This window comes from Gambusia affinis, linkage group LG14, assembly GCF_019740435.1.
Source record: "Gambusia affinis linkage group LG14, SWU_Gaff_1.0, whole genome shotgun sequence".
In the NCBI taxonomy this organism is placed as follows: domain Eukaryota; kingdom Metazoa; phylum Chordata; class Actinopteri; order Cyprinodontiformes; family Poeciliidae; genus Gambusia; species Gambusia affinis.
Window position 1 is genome coordinate 6,698,281 of NC_057881.1, and position 19,909 is coordinate 6,718,189.

Consider the following 19,909-nt stretch of genomic DNA (forward strand, 5'->3'; position numbering starts at 1 on the left):
AGTAGACTATGCATGATTTGCCTTTATTTGGATAAATATTTTCTAAAATTGAATCCAGATAACATGAATGTATTTACAAGTACTGACTTGACTGAACTGAATATGAAATCACTTTTATGTTTTGTAGTTTAGTAATTTTGTTGAACAGTTTTCTTTGACATTCAATTGTTTTGTTTTTTTTGACAGAAAAGCCAAATTTAGTCATAATTGATAAGACAATAAAAGAGTAAAACATCCAAGGGGGTGAAGTTACATACTTTATATACTTTTGGTGCTCAGAAATTGCTTGTTTTTTTCCATAGGTTAATCTTAAAATTTTGTTTTTTGGCAAAATATACTTATTGTTTCTATCTACAGTAACATTAACATGCCTTTGCATTAATGTGCAGGCGGGACGCCTCCATTTCTTCCCAAATGTCTGACTGTGACATCCAATCTTCCTGACCCTCACACTAAGATAGGGGTGCCCAACCCTGGTCCTCGAGAGCCGGTGTCCTGCAACTCTTAGATGTCTCCCTGATCCAATACACCTGAATCCAAGAGCTGAATCACCTTCCAAGTGCAGTCAGGTTCTCCAGAGTCCTAATGACCTCATTATTTGACTCAGGTGTGTTGAAGTAGAGATACATCTAAGAGTTGCAGGACAGGGTTGGCCACCCCTGCACTAAGACTACAGGAGGATGAGACGCATCATTTCGTTCAAAGCGGAACTAAAAGTCGGTTTAGTTGTTCCTTCAGTGGAACCACCGTGAAACACAGGAAATTAAAACAAAGCACAGATAGCTGCGTTAGCTTTTCTTCAGTTTTAAAGTTGTTTGAAGACGGATTTGGTGTATTTGGCAAATATTTGAGTGTTTGCAGTAACTGTCTTCACTTTAGTCCCATCGAGAGTTAATCGACGAGCAGTTAACTCTTGCTGAAGAAACTTTAACGGGGTTTTATAAAATCATCGTCCAGTCCGAGGAAGAGATGGCTGATCAACCCAGACTGTTCTCCCGGATTCCCCTGATAATCTTACACCGTACAGGTATGAAACACCTTTACGTTTTACTGATGATGCAGATTAGAAAGAGATGGAAATAGGTTAAATAAAGCTGGAGGCTTTGTTGAGGAATCTTTTTTGTTTTTGATTATGAGAGAAATAAGCACAGTAACAGATTTTCTGGTAAGTTAATTTGTTCCCATTTGAGGGGGGACTGATTATTTCAGGCAGCTGAAATATCCATTCTCTCTTCTCCTCCTCCCATAACTTTGGGGAATAAAGAGCAACTGTTTCCAAATTCTCAAAAATTGTTATGTGTGGTAGCATGTAGTATACTAGAAATTTTCTCAATCCAGTAATCTGTCATATTTTACATTAGAACAAGATTTACCAGAATCTTTTCAGGAAGTCTTAATTTTTGTGCCTTGCTATCAGCCAGCTACCATCCTATTATATCAGCAATGAAAAACTATAAATACACACTACGTGTTGAAAAATTGTGTTTGGTGACCAGTGACGTGCGGTGAGGTTCATAGATGGTGAGGCACTGACGTCATCAGAATCAGATTTGCAAATAGATGCATAGATTGACAGCAGTTTACAGGTTATGTTTCACTTCTGCATCCTTACACATACAAACTGTAGCTCACAAAACACACATATTATCTCCTGCTTCGATTGAAAGTCCACTTGAGAAAACTTTTTTTAGTGTTGTAATGTAGTCATCCATGTCGAAAGTCGGGATAAGCGAGAGGAAAAAAATCACTATCTCTATTATAATCTATCGCTGCACTTGACTTGCTTCCCGAATCGTTTAGCCTAGCTCGCTGTCACTTACTCTGCAGTTGAGGAGTGAACAAGACGAACGTCTGGGATCTTGAGCGCCCCCTGCCATGAGGCAAGAGAACTGCCTGCCTCACCTCGAACCTGTTCTCTGCCGTTTATAATCGCTCATTACACGAAACACGTTACACAAACACAGTTGGTGACAAAAAGCACTGTACATTATATACATAAGCTAAATTATTGGAAATAAGTTCACATATTAAATTAGTTTAAACCATTTTATTGACGCCGTACAGCAACATGCTCTCACCGCTTAGCAGCAAGCGCAAAGCCAGATGATGCGCAAACCAAGGTGAGGCAGAGCTCGCTGCTGCCTCACCGGCATCGCTTCCGAGCATTTGAATGGGAAAATAAGAAAATTCAGCGATTTTGAACAAATAAAAATCGAAATTGGTGAAGCTACATGAAAAATAAATATTTTTTAGTACAAACCACCGGATGAATATAACAATTTAAATTACTTTATGATTATATATTTTCTTTCTTTCCATGATGGCTGGTGAGGCACTGCCTCACCTGCCTCCCCTGACCGCACGTCACTGCATATTTCCTCCTATCTCTATCTAGTGTATCTTAGCTATTCAGCTACCAACACTCACCCAGATAAGCATGACAGTCAGAATGCTAAACAAAAGAAAAGCATAAATTAATTTAAGTCAACAAGCTAGTAAAACCCTGGTTCTGCTTTAATTGTTGTACTGCCGCTACACACTACTGGTGGTCATATTTCACAGACGCAGCGCCGTTCAACCTCCACCTGGCAGTGAACTCTCACAGCAAACAGCTGCTTAAAGCTGCAGCATGTAACTAGAAAAAGATTTTACATATGTATTAAAACCTTCGCTGTGTCTTTACATAAGACTGATCATTTCTGAAAAAAAAAATCTCTTCTGCCTCCTCCCTGTTCTGCAGAATTACTCAGCTCAGTCAGAAACAACCAATCAGAGCCAGCATTAGAGATGGACTTCCAGTCACTTCTTTCCAAATCCATCGTTGCCATATTCAATCTGAATTCAATCGCATAGATCATCCAGTAAAAGTTCAGTCCAAACTTTTCTGTCTTCTCTACCACAATCATACGTGACTTCCAGAAATGTAAGTTGGACCGACCATCAGTTCACAGCAACCTTCAGCATCTTTAATTTACTCTGGTTAAAAAGCTGCAGGTTACAGGGTGGAAACAGCTTTTAAAACTGATTTTTCTTTTCTTTCCTGAAATCTCTGGCACAATATAATGTATTTCAACAAACCTTGCTCTTTTCTACTCAGGGGGTCGTTGGTTAGTTTTCAAACAAAATGAAGCCTGTTGTGATAAAAGAAGGGATTACAGTAAAGAGTTTATTTTTTACTTAAATTTATAAGCTTTTGTTGTGTATTTTTGTCCAGATTGCCCACGATGCTGTGTGTGTAAAGAGGAGGAGGTTCTCAAAGAGTTCAGCAACCGGAAGAGGAAGTCCACTTTAAATAAAAAGGAACCAGAACCTTTTAAAATAAAATTGGACTCAGAGGAACCAGAACATCAACAGTTCAAAGAGGAAGAGAATCAACTCTGCATCAGTCAGGATGAAGAGCAACTTGTGCTGAAACAGGAGACTGGAGACATTTTGGTGACTCCTTCAAATGAGCAAAGAATCATCAATGAAACAGAACCAAAAAGGAACCAACTCGTCTCTCATGCTTTTTCTGAAGATGAGGACCAGGATCAGGAAGGAAGCAATTCTGGAGACCCAGGAGAAAAGAGAGACAAAGAGCAGAAACAAAACAAGAGATGTCAGAAAACCAAATGGCAAAAAGGAACTACTGAAGGTCCAAAACAAAAAAATTGCAAAAGATCTCACCTGGAAAAAAAATCATATCCCTGTAAAGTTTGTGATAAAATCTTTTCCCGAAACGACTCTTTGACAAGACACGTGGGAATTCACACAGGTGAGAAGCTTTTCCCATGTATTAGTTGTGGGAAAAGTTTCACTCAGAAAAGTTGTTTAGCTACTCACATGAGGATTCACACAGGTGAGAGGCCTTTCGCATGTACAACTTGTGGAAAATGTTTCACTCTGAAAAGTAATTTAGCTAATCACATGAGGAGTCACACAGGTGAGAAACCTTTCCCATGTATTAGTTGTGGGAAAAGTTTCACTCAGAAAAGTTGTTTAGCTACTCACATGAGGATTCACACAGGTGAGAAACCTTTCCCATGTATTAGTTGTGGGAAAAGTTTCACTCTGAAAAGTCATTTAGCTAATCACATGAGGATTCACACAGGTGAGAAACCTTTCATATGTCTTAGTTGTGGGAAGAGTTTCACTGTGAAATGTCATTTAGCTATTCACATGAGGATTCACACAGGTGAGAAACCTTTCTCATGTATGATATGTGGAAAGAGTTTTACAGAGAGAAAATGTTTAACTTCTCACATGATGATTCACACAGGTGAGAAACCTTTCACATGTATTAGTTGTGGGAAGGGATTCACTCGGAAAAGTCTTTTAGCTACTCACATGATGATTCACACAGGTGAGAAACCTTTCTCATGCGTTACATGTTTAAAAAGTTTCACCCATAAAAGTAGTTTATATATTCACATGAGGACTCACAATGGTCAGACTATTTAATGTGAACCTCAAGTACCAAGTTGCTCTGTAACATGTCTTATTCTGTAATTACACCTGACTGAAGTTGTCGCTCCAGAGCTCTTTCCACAGTCTTCAAATCTAACAAATTGCTGTCAAACATTTTTGCAGTGAAGAAAAAAATCACTTTGCTGCTTTTGCTTTGAAAATATTGATTATGACCTCTGGATATTTTTTTAATACCTTTGAAATTATTGCTGCTCAGACCAGCACAAATGTTTGACACCAATTTTGTTAGATTTGAAGAAATTGGGGTAACTTCAGTTATGTATGGTAGTTACAGCTGGATTACATTTTTAATTACATATTGTAAAATATTTAGTTAAAATAATTTTTCAAATAAAAGTTGTAACTGTAGTTAATGTCAGGGTTTAATTTTTTCAGGATCAATTGTTAAATGATTGTGTTTAGTGGATTCATGTTATGGGTTCATGTATGGACCAGTAGTCTAAACATCACACATTGTTATTTTTTTATTTTCTTTATTTCTGTTTCAAGATAGAAGTCCTGCATCAGAGTGAATGCCAGATTTTGTGGTTTTTATGTAATAAAGTAAATTTCCCATTGTGTGATTTTGTGGTTTTTATGTAATAAAGTAAATTTCCCATTGTGTGATTTTGTGGTTTTTATGTAATAAAGTAAATTTCCCATTGTGTGATTTTGTGGTTTTTATGTAATAAAGTAAATTTCCCATTGTGTGATTTTGTGGTTTTTATGTAATAAAGTAAATTTCCCATTGTGTGATTTTGTGGTTTTTATGTAATAAAGTAAATTTCCCATAGTGATGGTTTTCGTCTTTCCAGTTTAGCTGTGGATTGTGACTCATTTAAAGGTGTAGTCACAATCCAAGACCACCATTTGCTTTATTCACCAAGCTTATATACAAATTGAAAAATACTTTTCTGATACAAAAATGTCTGTAAATAAACCCTTGTAGATGCAATTCTTATGTAATAAACTCTGTAATGGATAGTGAACTATTTAAAATAAATTGTCTAAATAATTATATTTTGTAAACTATTTATTGTAAATTATTTGAAGTGAATTTTTTATATTAAAAGTTATTGCAGATTGTTTATGGATGTTTGTCTGTTTTGATTGGCATTGTTGTTGGTTTGTATCTTATTTATTTAATGGTATTTATACTTTGCAATGTTTGGGGTTCCTTTGTATGTACCTTATCGGCTGCCGTAGTTAATGAGGGCAGGCCTTATAAAGCTGGTCCAATCATTGTGTCAATGAAGGACTTGAATGGTCAAATTGTTTGGCATAAAGGAATCAACACTTGGTGTTCCCCAGTGAAAGCAGCGAGGTATGTTTTGTTTGTATTATAAGTTTATGTTTGTATTCTAATATTTGTATATGTTTTAGTTTTCACGATGACTGTGATGACTGTTGTGACGACTGCTGTGATTGTGGTAATTGAAGACTGGTGATCACGTTGGATTTGAATCACCTAAAGGAAAATAAGAGAAAAATTCACCCGTCGAGACTGGCTGATTAATTCAAGTACTGGGGAGCTGCTACAAACTCAATTTAACGTTAAGATGGTCTCCTTATTTTCTGTTTAGCAGAAGTTTTTGACTTTAAACCTGTGCAAACACCTGCTGCTTGATTATCCTGATTTACACTACATGCGTCTCTGCTCCACTGTGAACCCTAGAGGTTCTCTGAGAAACATGAAATGCAAGATCATCAATCAAGTTTATTTTTATAGCACATTTCAATAACTAGGAAAGTCAAAGTGCTTTACATCATAAAATACAAAGTCATAGAAGACACCACACAGTCAATAATTAAAACATTACATTTTGCCAACTTTACACACAAAATATGTTGGTCAATGTTTCATTCATTATAGTTATAAAGCAACTAAACAGGAGGGTGGTGGGCAACTCCAGGCCTGGAGGGCCAGTCTCCTGCAAGTTTTAGATGCGTCTCTACTTCAACACAGCTGAGTCAAATAATGAGGTCATTAGCAGAACTCTGAAGAACTTGACTGCTCTTAGGAGGTGATTCAGTTGGATTCAGGTGTGTTGGACCAGGGAGACATCTAAGAGATGCAGGACACCAGCCCTGGAAGGAACTCAGCATTTCAGCTGTTTTGTGGTTTTCTGGAAGTTTGTTCTTGATTTGTGGTGCATAGAAGCTGAATGCTGTTTCTCCATGTTTATAGATCATATATTGAATCTGTGTTGACTATTTCCTTCCTCTGTTGGTTTGGAAATTGTAGTATTAGGTCAGGGTAAAGAGAGAAGGAATATAAAGGAAGAAAGAGATAACAAGGTTGATATTTGGACATACAAGTCTTAATTATACACCTTTTAAAAGAGAGAGTGACCGTCACAAACCACACTCCATACCAGTAGGTGGCGGTTATGCTGCTAAAAGTTTGTTGCCAACTGTCAGTAAAACCAAGAAGGAGAAGCAGACTAAAAGGATGTGTGGGAATAGAAATAAATATACCAGAGTTTAAAATATAAATTTCTAAAAGTATATCAGATCAACTATCTGTTTTCACAGCAAAAATGGTGGCAGTTAAATTAAGCTTGCAATGGGTTGAGGAGGTTCGACCAGACAGGGTGGTGGTGTGCACGGACTCCAAAGCAGTTTTAGAAAGTATTCAGGGAGAAGGAAATAATAGGAAAGATTTACTATTAAAAATTCAGCAACCCTGAATAACCCTGTTTAGATTATACAGGGGTGGCATTGATATTTGGTTTTGTTGGGTACCAGCACATGAAGGAGTAAAAGGCAATTAAAAGGCAGATAAATAAGCAAAAAGGGTTTTAGAGGAAGCAATAACAATTACAATTCCTTTTGGAAAAGGGGAAGGGAAATCACTTAAGACTAAAGAAATGGAAAAATGGCAAAAAAAAAAAGGTGGAATGAAGGTAAGAAAGGAAGAAGATTATAGGAAGTACAAAAGTCAGTTTTTATTAGAAATATTAATGAGAGACACAGAAGGGAAGAAATAATAATGATCACATTAAGAGTAGATTATATCTATTTAAATGTCATTTTATGGTTAATAGGAAGGAAAAATAATGATTAATGTGAAAGATGTGGAGAGAAAGAGAATGTAGAACACATATTCTGTAAGACATATGGACCTGAAATTGAGAAGAATGGTTGGAAGGACAGGTCAAGAATGGAGTTTTAAAGGAATAGTGGGAAATTAAGTAAACATAATGGATATTTACAGATTAAGGAAAGCATTATCTATTTATCTTCCGAAAACAAAATTTAAAAATAGAATTTAGTAGATGCAATGTTGCTACACACTTGTGTACAGCAGGTGGCGGTATGTATCTTAAAGTTGTTTGCGATCCGCCATAATGGAAGAAGAAGAAGAAGAAGACAGGAAATGAAAACAGAGAACTGCTAGCTGCGTTAGCTTTTCTTTGTTTGAATGTAGTTTAAAGACGGGTTTGGTGTGTTTGGAAAATATTTGAGTGTTTGCAGCAACTCTGTCTTCAAATCGGTCTAAGTAGTTAATCAACGAGCAGCTAACTGCTCGTTGAAGAAACTTTAACTGAGTTTTATAAAATCACCGTCAAGTCCAAGGAAGAGATGGACGATCAGCGCAGACGACTGGATTTCTCCCGGACCCCTCGGATAATCTTACATCGAATAGGTAAGAAACACCCTCACGTTTTACTTTTGATGCAAGCTGGAGAGAGTTGGAAATAGATTAAATAAAGTTGGAGGCTGGGTTAAGGAAAGTTTTAACAAGTGTTACGCCGAAAAAGGGATGGTTGTTGCGGGACGCGCATCGCTCTAATTTCCGTTTTATCATCGCTTATTGATGTGAAAACGGATTGAAAAATGACCGATGAGTCAACTATTAAAATATTATCATTATCATGTTTATTAATGTAAAAAGGTCGGGTTTATCGAGACTCGTTTGAGTTAAATGGTTTACAGTCATTGTCTTTGCTCCATGGTTTGTAATTGCCCGTTCTTTTTGTCAACAACATAATAGTTTAAGATTTTTTTAAGGTTCTTAACTAGTGTTCAAACGCTGGTTGCAAATAAGAAGCACTCAAATAATTACATTCACTGAAGTTTAATTGCACAATTTGGTTATCGGAAGGTAGAAAAACGCAAATAACAGATAAATGAATCATTATAGCCAATATGTAGAACCAAAGTTGTAGGAACTAGTTTATCATTGGGGGTTCACTGATCGTAAACCTGACAGATCCATAGCTTTAGCAGAAATATAAACAGAGAGGTCATCAACACAATACTTACACAATACTAGTATTGTGTTGATTTTTAGATCTTTGCTGAGATAGATGAAATCTGTGGATAAAATCAGCTTCACATGTATTGGCAAATCACCAATATTCAAAATTAAGGATACTGGTAAAGATGATGCACCCCTAACATACACAAGTACACAAATATGTTCTTGAGAAAATAAAAAAAACACTTATTTTTACATATTTGGTAAAATAAAGTCACCATGTCATGATATTATGTTATGAGACATATAATTTGTGAAAATAACAAATTCCTCCACCCCCCCTCAGCTACTATTACTATCTGAAAAAATCCATCTCTCCCGACCAAAAGCAACCAACCAAAGTCAGGAGGAGAGTCTTAGCGCGGTCAATCAACTTACCATTACAGGAAAATAATTTATCCACTGTCATCGGTGTCCATGCTAACTAGCCTTAACATTCATGACAGGCTCTGTTAGCTGCAGCGTAGCCAAACGCAAGAAATCAGGGGGAAGTGGGAGGAGCAGCACCACAAGAGTTAGTGATTGACTTGCTAAGACCTGCATCCTGACTGACTGTTTGAATCCAGTTAGCACTGGAAGAAGGCAGAAGAGCTTCATTGTTTTTCACAGATTATCTCTCTTGCAATACTATCACGACACAGTGAGTTTCAACAAATATGTAAATAAAAATGTATCACGAGTTACATAGTGCTGCATTAGACATTATTAGAAAGACGCATAACAAAACATTATGTGTATGTTGTAGAAAACATCACACATTTATAAATGTGAACTAAAAGTTTACCAGGTTGAGTAAAACAAAAGTTATAAAGATGCCTAGTTGCTTGGCAGGAAAAGTTTGAGTGTCCTTGATGCAGCTGTTGAGGAGAGAAAACAAAATGCTCATATAAAGAGAAAGAAATATAAACATGCAAGTGTTCCAATAATTTAATCAATCATTTCAGAAGAACTACATCGATTAAGTTTAATATTCATATGAAATAAAGCCTGTTTCAGTTCTATCAATGGGGATAAACAAGAAGTTGGTTTTTATCTAAATTTCTAAGCTGTTGCTTTTTTTTCTCCAGATCTCCCACAAAATTGTGTGTGTAAAGAGGAGGAAGATTTCACTGAGTTCAGCAACCAGGATGGGAATTCAGCTTTAGAAAAAGAGGAACAAGAACCTTTTAAAATAAAACATGAGCAAGAGGAACCAGAACATCAACAGTTCAAAGAAGAAGAGAATCAACTCTGCATAAGTCAGGATGAAGAGCATCTTATGTTGAAACAGGAAACTGGAGATATTTTGGTGACTCCTTCTGATGTGCAAAAAATCAACGATGAAACAGAACCAAACAGGAACCAACTCACCTTTCATGTTTCTCCTGAAGATGAGAACCAGGTTCAGGAAGGAAACAATTCAGGAGACTCAGGAGAAAAGAGAGACAAAGAGCAGAAACAAAACACTGAAGGCCCAAAACAAAAAAATCGCAAAAGATCTCACCTAAAAAAAAAATCATATCCTTGTAAAGTTTGTGATGAAGCCTTTTCTCAACACGACTCTTTGACGTGTCACATGAGAATTCACACAGGTGAGAAACCTTTTACATGTATGAATTGTGGAAAGAGTTTCACAAAAAAATGTAATTTAGATACTCACATAAGAATTCACACAGGGGCGAAGCCTTTTACATGTATGACTTGTGGAATAACTTTTACTGAGAAAAGAAGTTTAACTTCTCACATGTGGATTCATACAGGTGAGAAACCTTTCACCTGTATGACTTGTAGAAAAAGTTTCACATTGAAAAGTTGTTTAGATATTCACATGAGAATTCACACAGGTGAGAAGCCTTTCACATGTACAACTTGTGGAAAACGTTTCACACAGAATTGTCATTTAGCTTGTCACATGAGAATTCACACAGGGGAGAAGCCTTTTACATGTTTGACTTGTGGAAAAGGTTTCACTCTGAAAAGCAGTTTAACTACTCACTTGAGAGTTCACACTGGAGAGAAGCCTTTCACATGTATGACTTGTGGAAAAAGTTTCACTCAAAAATGTAGTTTAGATATGCACTTGAGGATTCACACAGGTGAAAAGCCTTTTCCATGTATGACTTGTGGAAAAAGTTTCACTCAAAAATGTAGTTTAGATATGCACTTGAGGATTCACATGGGTGAAAAGCCTTTTCCATGTATGACTTGTGGAAAAAGTTTCACTCAAAAATGTAGTTTAGATTTCCACTTGAGGATTCACACAGGTGAGAAACCTCTCAGGTGTATTAGTTCCAGAAAATGTTTCACCCATAGAAAAAGTTTCTCTATTCACATGAGAACTCGCACAGGTAAAAACTCATAGATAAAAAAAATTAATATGAGACATGTGTGACCCTGGTAAATAAAATTAAAGAAATCTGTTGGTGTGTAGTAGTGTTATTGGTTCCTGAAGTATCGTTTTGAAAGCATGTGTGTGTTTTCTCCTTCTTTTCTCTGTCTTACTGATTGATTTATCCGTTTCATCATTTGTTCCTGACCTAAATGTTTAAATCAAATGTTTATTCAAATACAAATATGTGTGTGTCATTGGAACCCTTGCAAACTTGAACTGTATGTGTGTGAATTATATTTCCATCACTAAGAATATAATAAATGTATGAATGGTTCATATAAAAATAGTGTTTAAAAAAACAATGCAGTTTGAAGTGCTTCATGTGATTAGAAACAGAATATCTGAGAAACATTATGTTTTGCCATCGTTACACATCAAAATGTTGGTCAATATTTCATCTAATATGGTTGAAAGGCAACTAAACAGGAGGGATTTTTGTCTAGATTTATAGGAACTCAGTGTTAACCTTTTCTGCTGAATCTCCAAACTTTGTGGGGGAAACACAGGAGAGCTCCTGACTCCAAGTTTGAGAAGTTTGAAGTGTTTGGGGACTTCAGGGTTAACTCCCTTTGTGGTTCACAGCTGTGTGGTGCGGCAAGGAAGAGACAGTAAAGGGTTTCTTTGGAAGCTGCACTTTTATTTCTTGGCGTGGTAACAAACATACAAACGGAACTCCATTTATTCTAATAAAGTTCTCCATGCCGAACAACATGTGTGTCCGGTGAAGCTTCTCTCTCTTTGAGCAGCTGCAGGAGACGCCTCTCCCCAGCTGTCAGTCTTTCCTTCACCAGACTCAAGAAGCGCTGCACCAGTCTAGCAGATCAGACTCCAAGCAGAGAAGCAACGGCCTGGGCGTTGGCAAAGTCCGGTCCAGCCGTCTCCACCAGGTGTTTCAATGTTGTCGTCTTGGACTTGCACAGCGCCTCTGACAGTCCAGGTATTGTGCCACGACATACATCCAGTCTGGACCCACAGATTAAAGGCTTGTTTAAAAGCCAATGCAGAGAGTTCTGCTCCTGCGAACAACATAGTTTAAAATGGCCACTAACCCTAACCTGGATCTTGGCAATAAGACCCTCGCCGAACCCAAACCTCCTCATGGTTTCCCAGAGGAAGCCGTGTTCGACGCGGTCAAATGCCTTTTCTTGATCTAGTGCAATCAAGCCAGTTTGCAAACCCAATGAACCAGAGACCGCCTGGGGACTTCTGGCCCTGCATGCTGAGGAGGGCTGTGTGGAGCTCCTGGACCCCCAGAGGGCGCTCCAGCTCTGTGTTTGTCTCCTTGGAGACCTGAGGTAGTTCATCACTGAACTCCTTCAGTAGTTCCTCGTTCTCTTTATATTCGCTGTGGAACAGAGAACGGTAAAACTCCACAGCCCTCCTCCTGATCTGCCCCGGTTCACTCAGTTGCTGCCCCGTGTCCGACAGCAAAGAGTGGATCTGCTTCCTCTGCCCGTGTTTCCTCTCCAAGCTGAAAAAGAAGCCAGAGGGAGCATCCATCTCCGTGATGTTCTGGATCCGGGACCTGACCAATGCGCCTTGGACTTTATTCTCCAGCAGGTTTTCTAAAACTAGCCTTTTAGATTTGAGAGCTTCAATGTGCTCTCGATTTCCTGTGGATTCACTAAGTCGTTCTAAGTCCACGATGTTCATCTCTAGATCTCTAATAGATCCGGTCATGTCACGACTGACATTGAGAGTATGCTGCTGACTCAGCAGTTTTATTTGCACTTTACCATGGTCCCACCACTGTCTCTGGCTGGTAAAATCAGACTTTCTCTGTCTAAAACCGTTTAAAACCCTGATCATAAGTAATAGTTAAAATGCCAGTAAGCACTTCTAGGTAAAAATGTTTCTGATAAAAACACTACCTGAAAGCAAAGAGTGATCGGTAAAAGCCACCGGTAACATCATGTTTTAAATTTCACGTTAAATGGTGTTTAAAACAATAAAAGGAGCGATCAAGTCGAGCTAAAGAGATTCGGTTTTTCTTTAATGTGGGACCATGTGTACTGCCTGGAGCCTGCAGGCATCCTCCTCCAGTTTGAGGCCGTTTGAGTGTTTGCGAGACCAGTTAAGAGCATGTTGGGCCGCTGGATGCGGCTCTGCATGATTACGATCTAAAAACTCGTTTTCCGTACAATTAAAATCCCCACCTATAAAAACATAATCTTCCGACCCACAATCACCCAGCCTAACTCCAATTTTAAAAAAAAAAACGCTTTTTCTCAGCATTGGTGATGGGAGCATAAATATTGATAAAAACCAGGCTAAAATGATCAAATTTTGTTTTGACTAAAAGACACCTCCCTTGAACGACGTGCTCAACTTCTGTGGAGTTTGGGGTGAAAGCTCTGGAGAACAGAAAGCCCACCCCTGCACTCTGGGAGGTGCCGTGATTTAAAATGACCTCCCCCCTCCACTCTCTGCCCCAATCTGTTTCTATTAAGGAATCACTGTGAGTTTCTTGTAAATAAATGACGTCAATTTTCTTTTGGTTTAATGTTTGGTATATTAATGCACGTTTCTCTGCTTCCCTCGCCCCGTTAAGATTCAATGATGCTATTTTAAAAGAATCCATATTGGGTCAGAAGCTAAAACCAAAACATAAAAACCTTATAAAAGATAATAAAATGCTATATGCATCATTTTACTCAAAATTGTTTTCTTGCTTTGGATATTATTTTCTTTAGTCTAAAAACTTCTGTATCTGTAAAACCTGATACCTCTTTGTTTCTGATGTGATATCTTGCAGAAAAATAAAATAGTCTTAAATTTGGAAAGTAACTTTCTATTTTTACTCCCCTCAATCCCTTGGTTTGTTGCAAAAAGGTTCTGTAAGATTCTACCGGGTACCTTGGTTCTTTACTGCTACTTTGAGATATGGACACCTCACTCGTGTCAGAGAACCAGTCTTCATTGTCACTGCTATCTGACACCTCCCTCCTGTCTGCAACCAGCTTGCTGGCCTGTTTACTGGCCTGTTTACTGGCCTGCACAGCAGCCACCACATTTTTCCTTTTGCTGCACCTTTTTATGGGGGTAGAAGCCTCCAGCTCCATCCCCTCCTCTGTCTCACCTGTCTCTCCTTCTGCTCCGGCTCCAAAAACCGACTCTACACTGTTCCTCCTTTCATTCTGTCCACCCACCTCCACCTCTACTCTCTCTCCCTGACCTCCACACACTAAAAGCTCCTCATCGCCCTTCACCTCCTCCTGCTCTCCCTGCACACAGTCTTTCTCCCCGTCAACACTTCCACCCTCACCACCATTCACCCCATCACCACACACCACCGTGCTCTCATCCATACCCACACATACATTCATTTCCAAAGCTCTCTCCCTCTCAACTATACCTCCCCCGCAGCAGCCGCGGGCTCCAGAAAGGCGGATCTGAACATTTTCACGGCGCTTCTGATCGATTTCTCTGTAAAACAACTCATATAATCATGTCAAGGTTGTAACATTCAGTTTAATCGGCAGCTGTTGATTACAAAATTGTAAAGTAATTAAATAAACGAGGTCTTTTTACACTGTTTTGTGTTATTTTAAACGCTAAGAGAATCGGTCTTTCTTCAACTTTTGTCACTTCAGCTTGACAGAAATAAAAGTCGGTCACCAAACACAATTTTTCAACACGTAGTGTGTATTTATAGTTTTTCATTGCTGATATAAGAGGATGGTAGCTGGCTGATAGCAAGGCACAAAAATTAAGACTTCCTGAAAAGTAGACTTTCTGGTAAATCTTGTTCTAATGTAAAATATGACAGATTACTGGATTGAGGAAATTTCTAGTATACTACATGCTACCACACATAACAATTTTTGAGAATTTGGAAACAGTTGCTCTTTATTCCCCAAAGTTATGGGAGGAGGAGAAGAGAGAATGGATATTTCAGCTGCCTGAAATAATCAGTCCCCCCTCAAATGGGAACAAATTAACTTACCAGAAAATCTTTTATTGTGCTTATTTCTCTCATCATCAAAAACAAATCCTATGAATTTGGTAATACTTTCTCTATATTTGACAAAGTTATGAGGGGGGAACCAAATATTTTAGCCACCTAAAATAATCCGTTCCCCCTCTATAAAATGGGAACAAATTAACTTACCAGAAAATCTTTTACTGTGCTTATTCCTCTCAAAACCAACAATAAATCCTGTGAATTTGGTAGCATTTGCTCTAAATTTGACAAAGTTATGAGAGGGAAACCAAATATTTTAGCCACCTGAAATAATCCGTTCCCCCTCCATAAAATGGGAACAAATTAACTTACCAACAAGTCTTTAACTGTGTTTATTCCTTTCACCAACAACACTAAATCATGTAAGTTTGGTAACCTTTGCTCTAAATTTGATAAAGTTATGAGGGGGGAACCAAATATTTTACCCACCTGAAATAATCCGTTCCCCCTCTATAACAATTTGGGAACAAATTAATTTACAAGAAAGGGTTTAACTGTGCTATGGAAAAATTTACTCTTCATTTCTCAAAGATAAGGGGCCTTTGGATTTAAACTATCTTTCCATAGCTGCCTTATATCAAAGTCTTGTAAGTATAAATATCAAACAGTTTTCAAAATGTAATTCACAAGAAGGTTCTTCCGCGTCAGCGTGGAGAAAGACCCACCACCAACCAGGGTCTTTCTCCACGCTGGAGAAAGGCCTTAGTCCTCCTCCGTCTGAGGAGGACTAAGGCCTCCTCAGACGGCCACACCCGAACCCACAAAACCCCCTTAAAACGTCACAAACTAACACAAAATCACAATTAAACAAGTAACACAAACACCCAGTAAATAAACAGTAACAAAAACCAAAGATAGAAAAGATACAAACACTCGCTCTCTCACTCTACTTCCGCTCTTCCGCACACACCCTCTCACACGAAGAAGAAGAAGACTAAAAGGACGGCACGTGGTCTGTGTTGTTGAACGTTTGAGTGTTTCGCTAATAAAATCTCTTCAGTCCGGCTTAACCGAGTTTATCAACGATCAGTTAACTGCTGCTGAAGAAACATTCACAGAGTTTAAAGAAATCATCGTCAAGTCGGAGGAAGAGATGGATGATTATCGCAGACTGCTGGATTTCTCCCGGAGGCCCCAGATAATTTTACACCGAATAGGTAGGAAACACCAGCGTTTGTATTCAAGTTAAGGTCTAAATGTATGAAGCTTTCTGTATGAGGGTCATTTTAGTAAATGTTCTTTTCCCGTATAAATGTTTTGATATCAGATAAATGAGCGCAAACTTCACTACTACGCTGTGAGAATGGCTTATTTATGTAGAGAAAAATCACCTTTTTTATGTCTCTTCCTCCATTAACTAATGAGACTTACTTTCGTAAACAGGAGAAATGTGAACAACGCAGCGCAAGGCTAGTAAATCAAGCAGCATAAAACAATATTAGTGGCGTTAGTAGCTGTAAAATTTAATTTGTAATAAATAAATTGTAGTGGCGATTGTTTCTCAAACCAAATATCTTATAAAAGTTCAATCAACAAACCACTGCTGCACTGAGGTGAAGCTTCTTATGTAGGTAAAAGAAGTTAAATGTCCAAAACACCTAAAGATTGCTTTAATGTTGTTTTTTCAGTTAGCAAATAATAAAGATAAAATTTTTCATTGTTTCCTCTCCTGCTCTGGTGAAAACCCAGTGCATGCTGGTCCTATTCCAGTCCCTGTACTTACAGAAAATGGACCCACTGTAGTGAACGTCAAACTGCAATACAAAGTGCTTTACAGGAATTAAAAGGAAATACAAACAAAATAACAAACAAAAAGAAAGAGCAAAAGCTGAAAAACCTAAAAATGTTGATCCAAAGTAAATAAACCAGATACTCGTATTCAGGGTTGGCAGATGAGTATAAGTAAGTAAGTATCCTCTGGTCTAATTCCTTTTCTGGTTTGGAAGAGTAGGAGTCTAAAAAGTAGTTGCTAAGGTAGTTTTTCTGGATTCCAAGTTTGTTCTAATTCCTTTTCTGGGTTAAAATGAGTACTACACAGTTTCTAATAAAATAAAAAGAGAAAAGGACACATTAGGGCACATGGCAACATTCAGACAAAACAAAGACATGAGTGAAGGCGGTGACATCACAGGGTCATGAAACCACGTTGCTCAGCCTCCCGGCAGAAGTCCGATAAGATGGTATCAAAGAATGTCCTTGGGAGCATTCAGCTCCACAGCTGCATGGATAACAGGAAGGGTTGAGGTGGGAAGGAGCTTTATGTTTACATTTCTTCAAGAAGATTGAAAATATGCAGCCCTTCCAAGGCAACACGGGGAAAGTCCATTCAGATATAGAATGTCTTAGGTCAGGCAACTTCTTCAAGATCGATTCCATTCTGTTAGTGAGTTTTAGAGTCCTCAGCTGGACTGTGAGTCTCGGAAAGACTCTCATCCAACTTGTGTCTCTGTCCACACAGATAGAGAGGGATACAGAGAGCCAGAGTGCTATCCTGTGCCGAATCTTTTCGTCGAGAAAATTTGATCAATTGTATTGAGAGACCAGTTGACCAGATCTATTATTTGTAGATATGGAGGATGTGTAAAGAAAGGCTCCAAAAATATAGAAAACGACAAGACAACAGAACAAGAAGGGCAGGAAGGGAGCAGAGGAGAAAAGCATCTACCTTCACCGAGAGCAAGAGAGGAAAATTTATTGATATTTTGACATCTAATCAGTTTTTTCTGGCACAACCGGCCATTTAAGGACATTCAAATTTTTCTTTTTCCATTTTTTCCTCCAAAGAGTTTTTGCGGCGCTAGTGGCTCGTATTTTTGCGACAGTAGGCAGACAGAAAAGAGGGTGAGGAAAGGGGGGAAGACATGCAGCAAAGGTCGTCAGGACCGGGAGTCGAACGCACAACGTCCGTGTCGAGGACTAAGGCCTCCAAATATGGGGCGTGCTAACCCCCTGCGCCACCACAGTACACCGCACATTCAGATTCTTATTATGGCCCAAAATGAAATGAGTTTGAAATCAATGTTACTTCACAGTTGTAAACAAGCACTCTGGTTTTCGGTGAAGCCTTACGCTTTTTTTCTTTGCGCCCTCCATACCCATCTTTGCCTTATGCTCCTTCCCACCTTGCTCCCTTACTGACGACATCCTTACAACTGTGGAGCAGAGCACTTCCAAGGACTTGCTCTTAGATAAGACCATCATATCAGAGACGTTTGCCTGGGAGAGCTGGCTGTACAGGGTTCACAGACTAATTGCATTCACACTCCAAATCAACAAATGAACACACTTCCTGATTGTCACTGTCTTTTATTCGCTCCATGTCTGTACTTTATCTTGCGATATGTGCCAGATCCTTCCCGATGTTGTTATTTCGTTCTACTTACTCTTATTCTTATTAGTTAGAACAAACCAGAGAGCCAGATAAACTCCTATTAGTTTATAAATTCTAGAAAACTTATTCTTATTATCCAGTAACCGACTAGAGGAACATTTTGTTTTATTCTTCACTCAACCCAGAACAGGAATCAATCCTATTTGTTAGAACTATCAAGAGATCCACAGAAACTTCTATTAGTTTATAAATTCCAGAGTACTTTTGTTTTTGTTTTGCTTTTGGTTTTTTGTTGTTTTGTCTGTAGGCCTGTCACAATAGCAACTTCTGCTGAGCGATTAATTGTCTCAAAAAACTATTGCGATAGACGATAATATTGTTTGAAGACCTTTTTACATTGATTTAATGGAAATGATGTAATAATGCATGCGATTTCCTGCCAATGATAAATACACTTTATTTTCAAAAAAACACTTGACACTGGAACTGATAAAATAAACAAAACAACCAAAAAAACAAAAATAAAATGGATTTTCAATCTCCATTAGCAAAAATGTACTTGAATAAAAACACCAAAGTGTAAATAAATACTGCATTCAACCAAAAGAGTGCAGATTATAAAGTTTGTTTACCATATTGCCCTTCAGTAATCATTAGATTTAAATAGAGAAGATGGAACATCGACTACCTAATGCATTCTCCTGGATATTGGAGATGATATGTGGAAACAACATTAATGGTTATAAAACATTTTGTGTAAAGAATATAGAAATGACGAGGGGAGGAGTTGGAGCAAAATTGCTACGCAGTTGATGAACCCGGTAACTTTTCAGCTGTTCTTCGTTAACGTGACATAAATCGGTTCTAATGATTTTCATTCAGTCAGGACGTTACGCTGACACTAGAGCCACATGCATTGCAGGTAGATTGTAGTAAAGAATTGAATTAATGGCAGGTTTTAAAATTAGTTAACTGGACTTTTAGCCATTATTTTGTGCCCATTGTTGGACACCACACGGCACTTAGGATTTCTGTAGGCTAATGTTTGGTCTCTCAGGTTTTGAAAATGGGCCGACAATCGACCAACAGCTCTAAGATGGTGTAGTGTGCACTGGACATTAAACTAAGGAAATGAGGAAGGGAGGATCAGTGAACTTATTACCAATAAGTTTAGCTTTTTATAATGTACCATTTTTGCGTCATCAACAGAAAGAAAAAAGGCTGGAAGGCGATAAAGCCGATAATTAAAATGGCAGTCGAACAGGTTTTAATTTATGACGATTAATTGATTTATCATTTATCACAGATCCCAGGCCTATTTGTCTTGTATTTCCTCTAATTCCTGCAAAGCACATTGAAATGCCTTGTTTCTGAAAATGTGCTATATAAGTAAAATTACCGTACCTTACTTTTATGTTGGTCTTAAACATAAAATTCCAGAGAATTATATTTATGTTTGTTGTCAGAATGCGACAAAATCTGGAAAAGTTCAAGGGGTATGAATTCCTCTCCAGCCAGTGTAGACACAATGCA

General features: G+C 38.1%; 2 protein-coding genes across 6 annotated transcripts in view; both read left to right on the plus strand.

The window, feature by feature from the left end:
* The first annotated feature begins 647 nt into the window (after positions 1–647).
* On the plus strand, positions 648–11,806 carry LOC122843880 (gastrula zinc finger protein XlCGF52.1-like). 3 transcript variants are annotated; one of them, XM_044138993.1, is made up of 3 exons: positions 648–1,027; positions 3,215–3,732; positions 10,596–11,806. In XM_044138993.1, exons 1-3 carry the CDS (start codon positions 970–972, stop codon positions 11,049–11,051), a joined length of 1,032 nt encoding a protein of 343 aa, XP_043994928.1. In that variant the 5' UTR covers positions 648–969; the 3' UTR covers positions 11,052–11,806. The 3 variants fall into 3 exon arrangements, with proteins under 3 accessions (XP_043994928.1, XP_043994927.1, XP_043994926.1); XM_044138992.1 differs by lacking the exon at positions 10,596–11,806 and having other exon boundaries at positions 3,215–5,025; XM_044138991.1 differs by lacking the exons at positions 648–1,027; positions 3,215–3,732 and adding an exon at positions 7,815–8,095 and having other exon boundaries at positions 9,778–11,790.
* A 4,167-nt stretch (positions 11,807–15,973) lies between these two features.
* Positions 15,974–19,909, plus strand: part of LOC122843843 (gastrula zinc finger protein XlCGF57.1-like) — a 697,541-nt gene continuing 693,605 nt past the window's right edge. The window contains exon 1 of one of the 3 annotated variants that reach the window (XM_044138930.1): positions 15,974–16,202. In XM_044138930.1, coding sequence (XP_043994865.1) covers positions 16,139–16,202 — 64 coding nt within the window. In that variant the 5' untranslated portion in view covers positions 15,974–16,138. The remainder of the gene's footprint in view (positions 16,203–19,909) is intronic. The other 2 variants (XM_044138925.1, XM_044138931.1) reach the window with 2 other exon arrangements.

What these genes read in the sequence shown, in the direction of transcription:
- LOC122843880 (XM_044138991.1), top strand. Translation starts at nt 8,032, where the DNA reads ATGGACGATCAGCGCAGACGACTGGATTTCTCCCGGACCCCTCGGATA. An exon ending in GATAATCTTACATCGAATAG is followed by an intron (nt 8,096 to 9,777) that starts GTAAGAAACACC and finishes TTTTTTCTCCAG; the next exon opens with ATCTCCCACAAAATTGTGTG.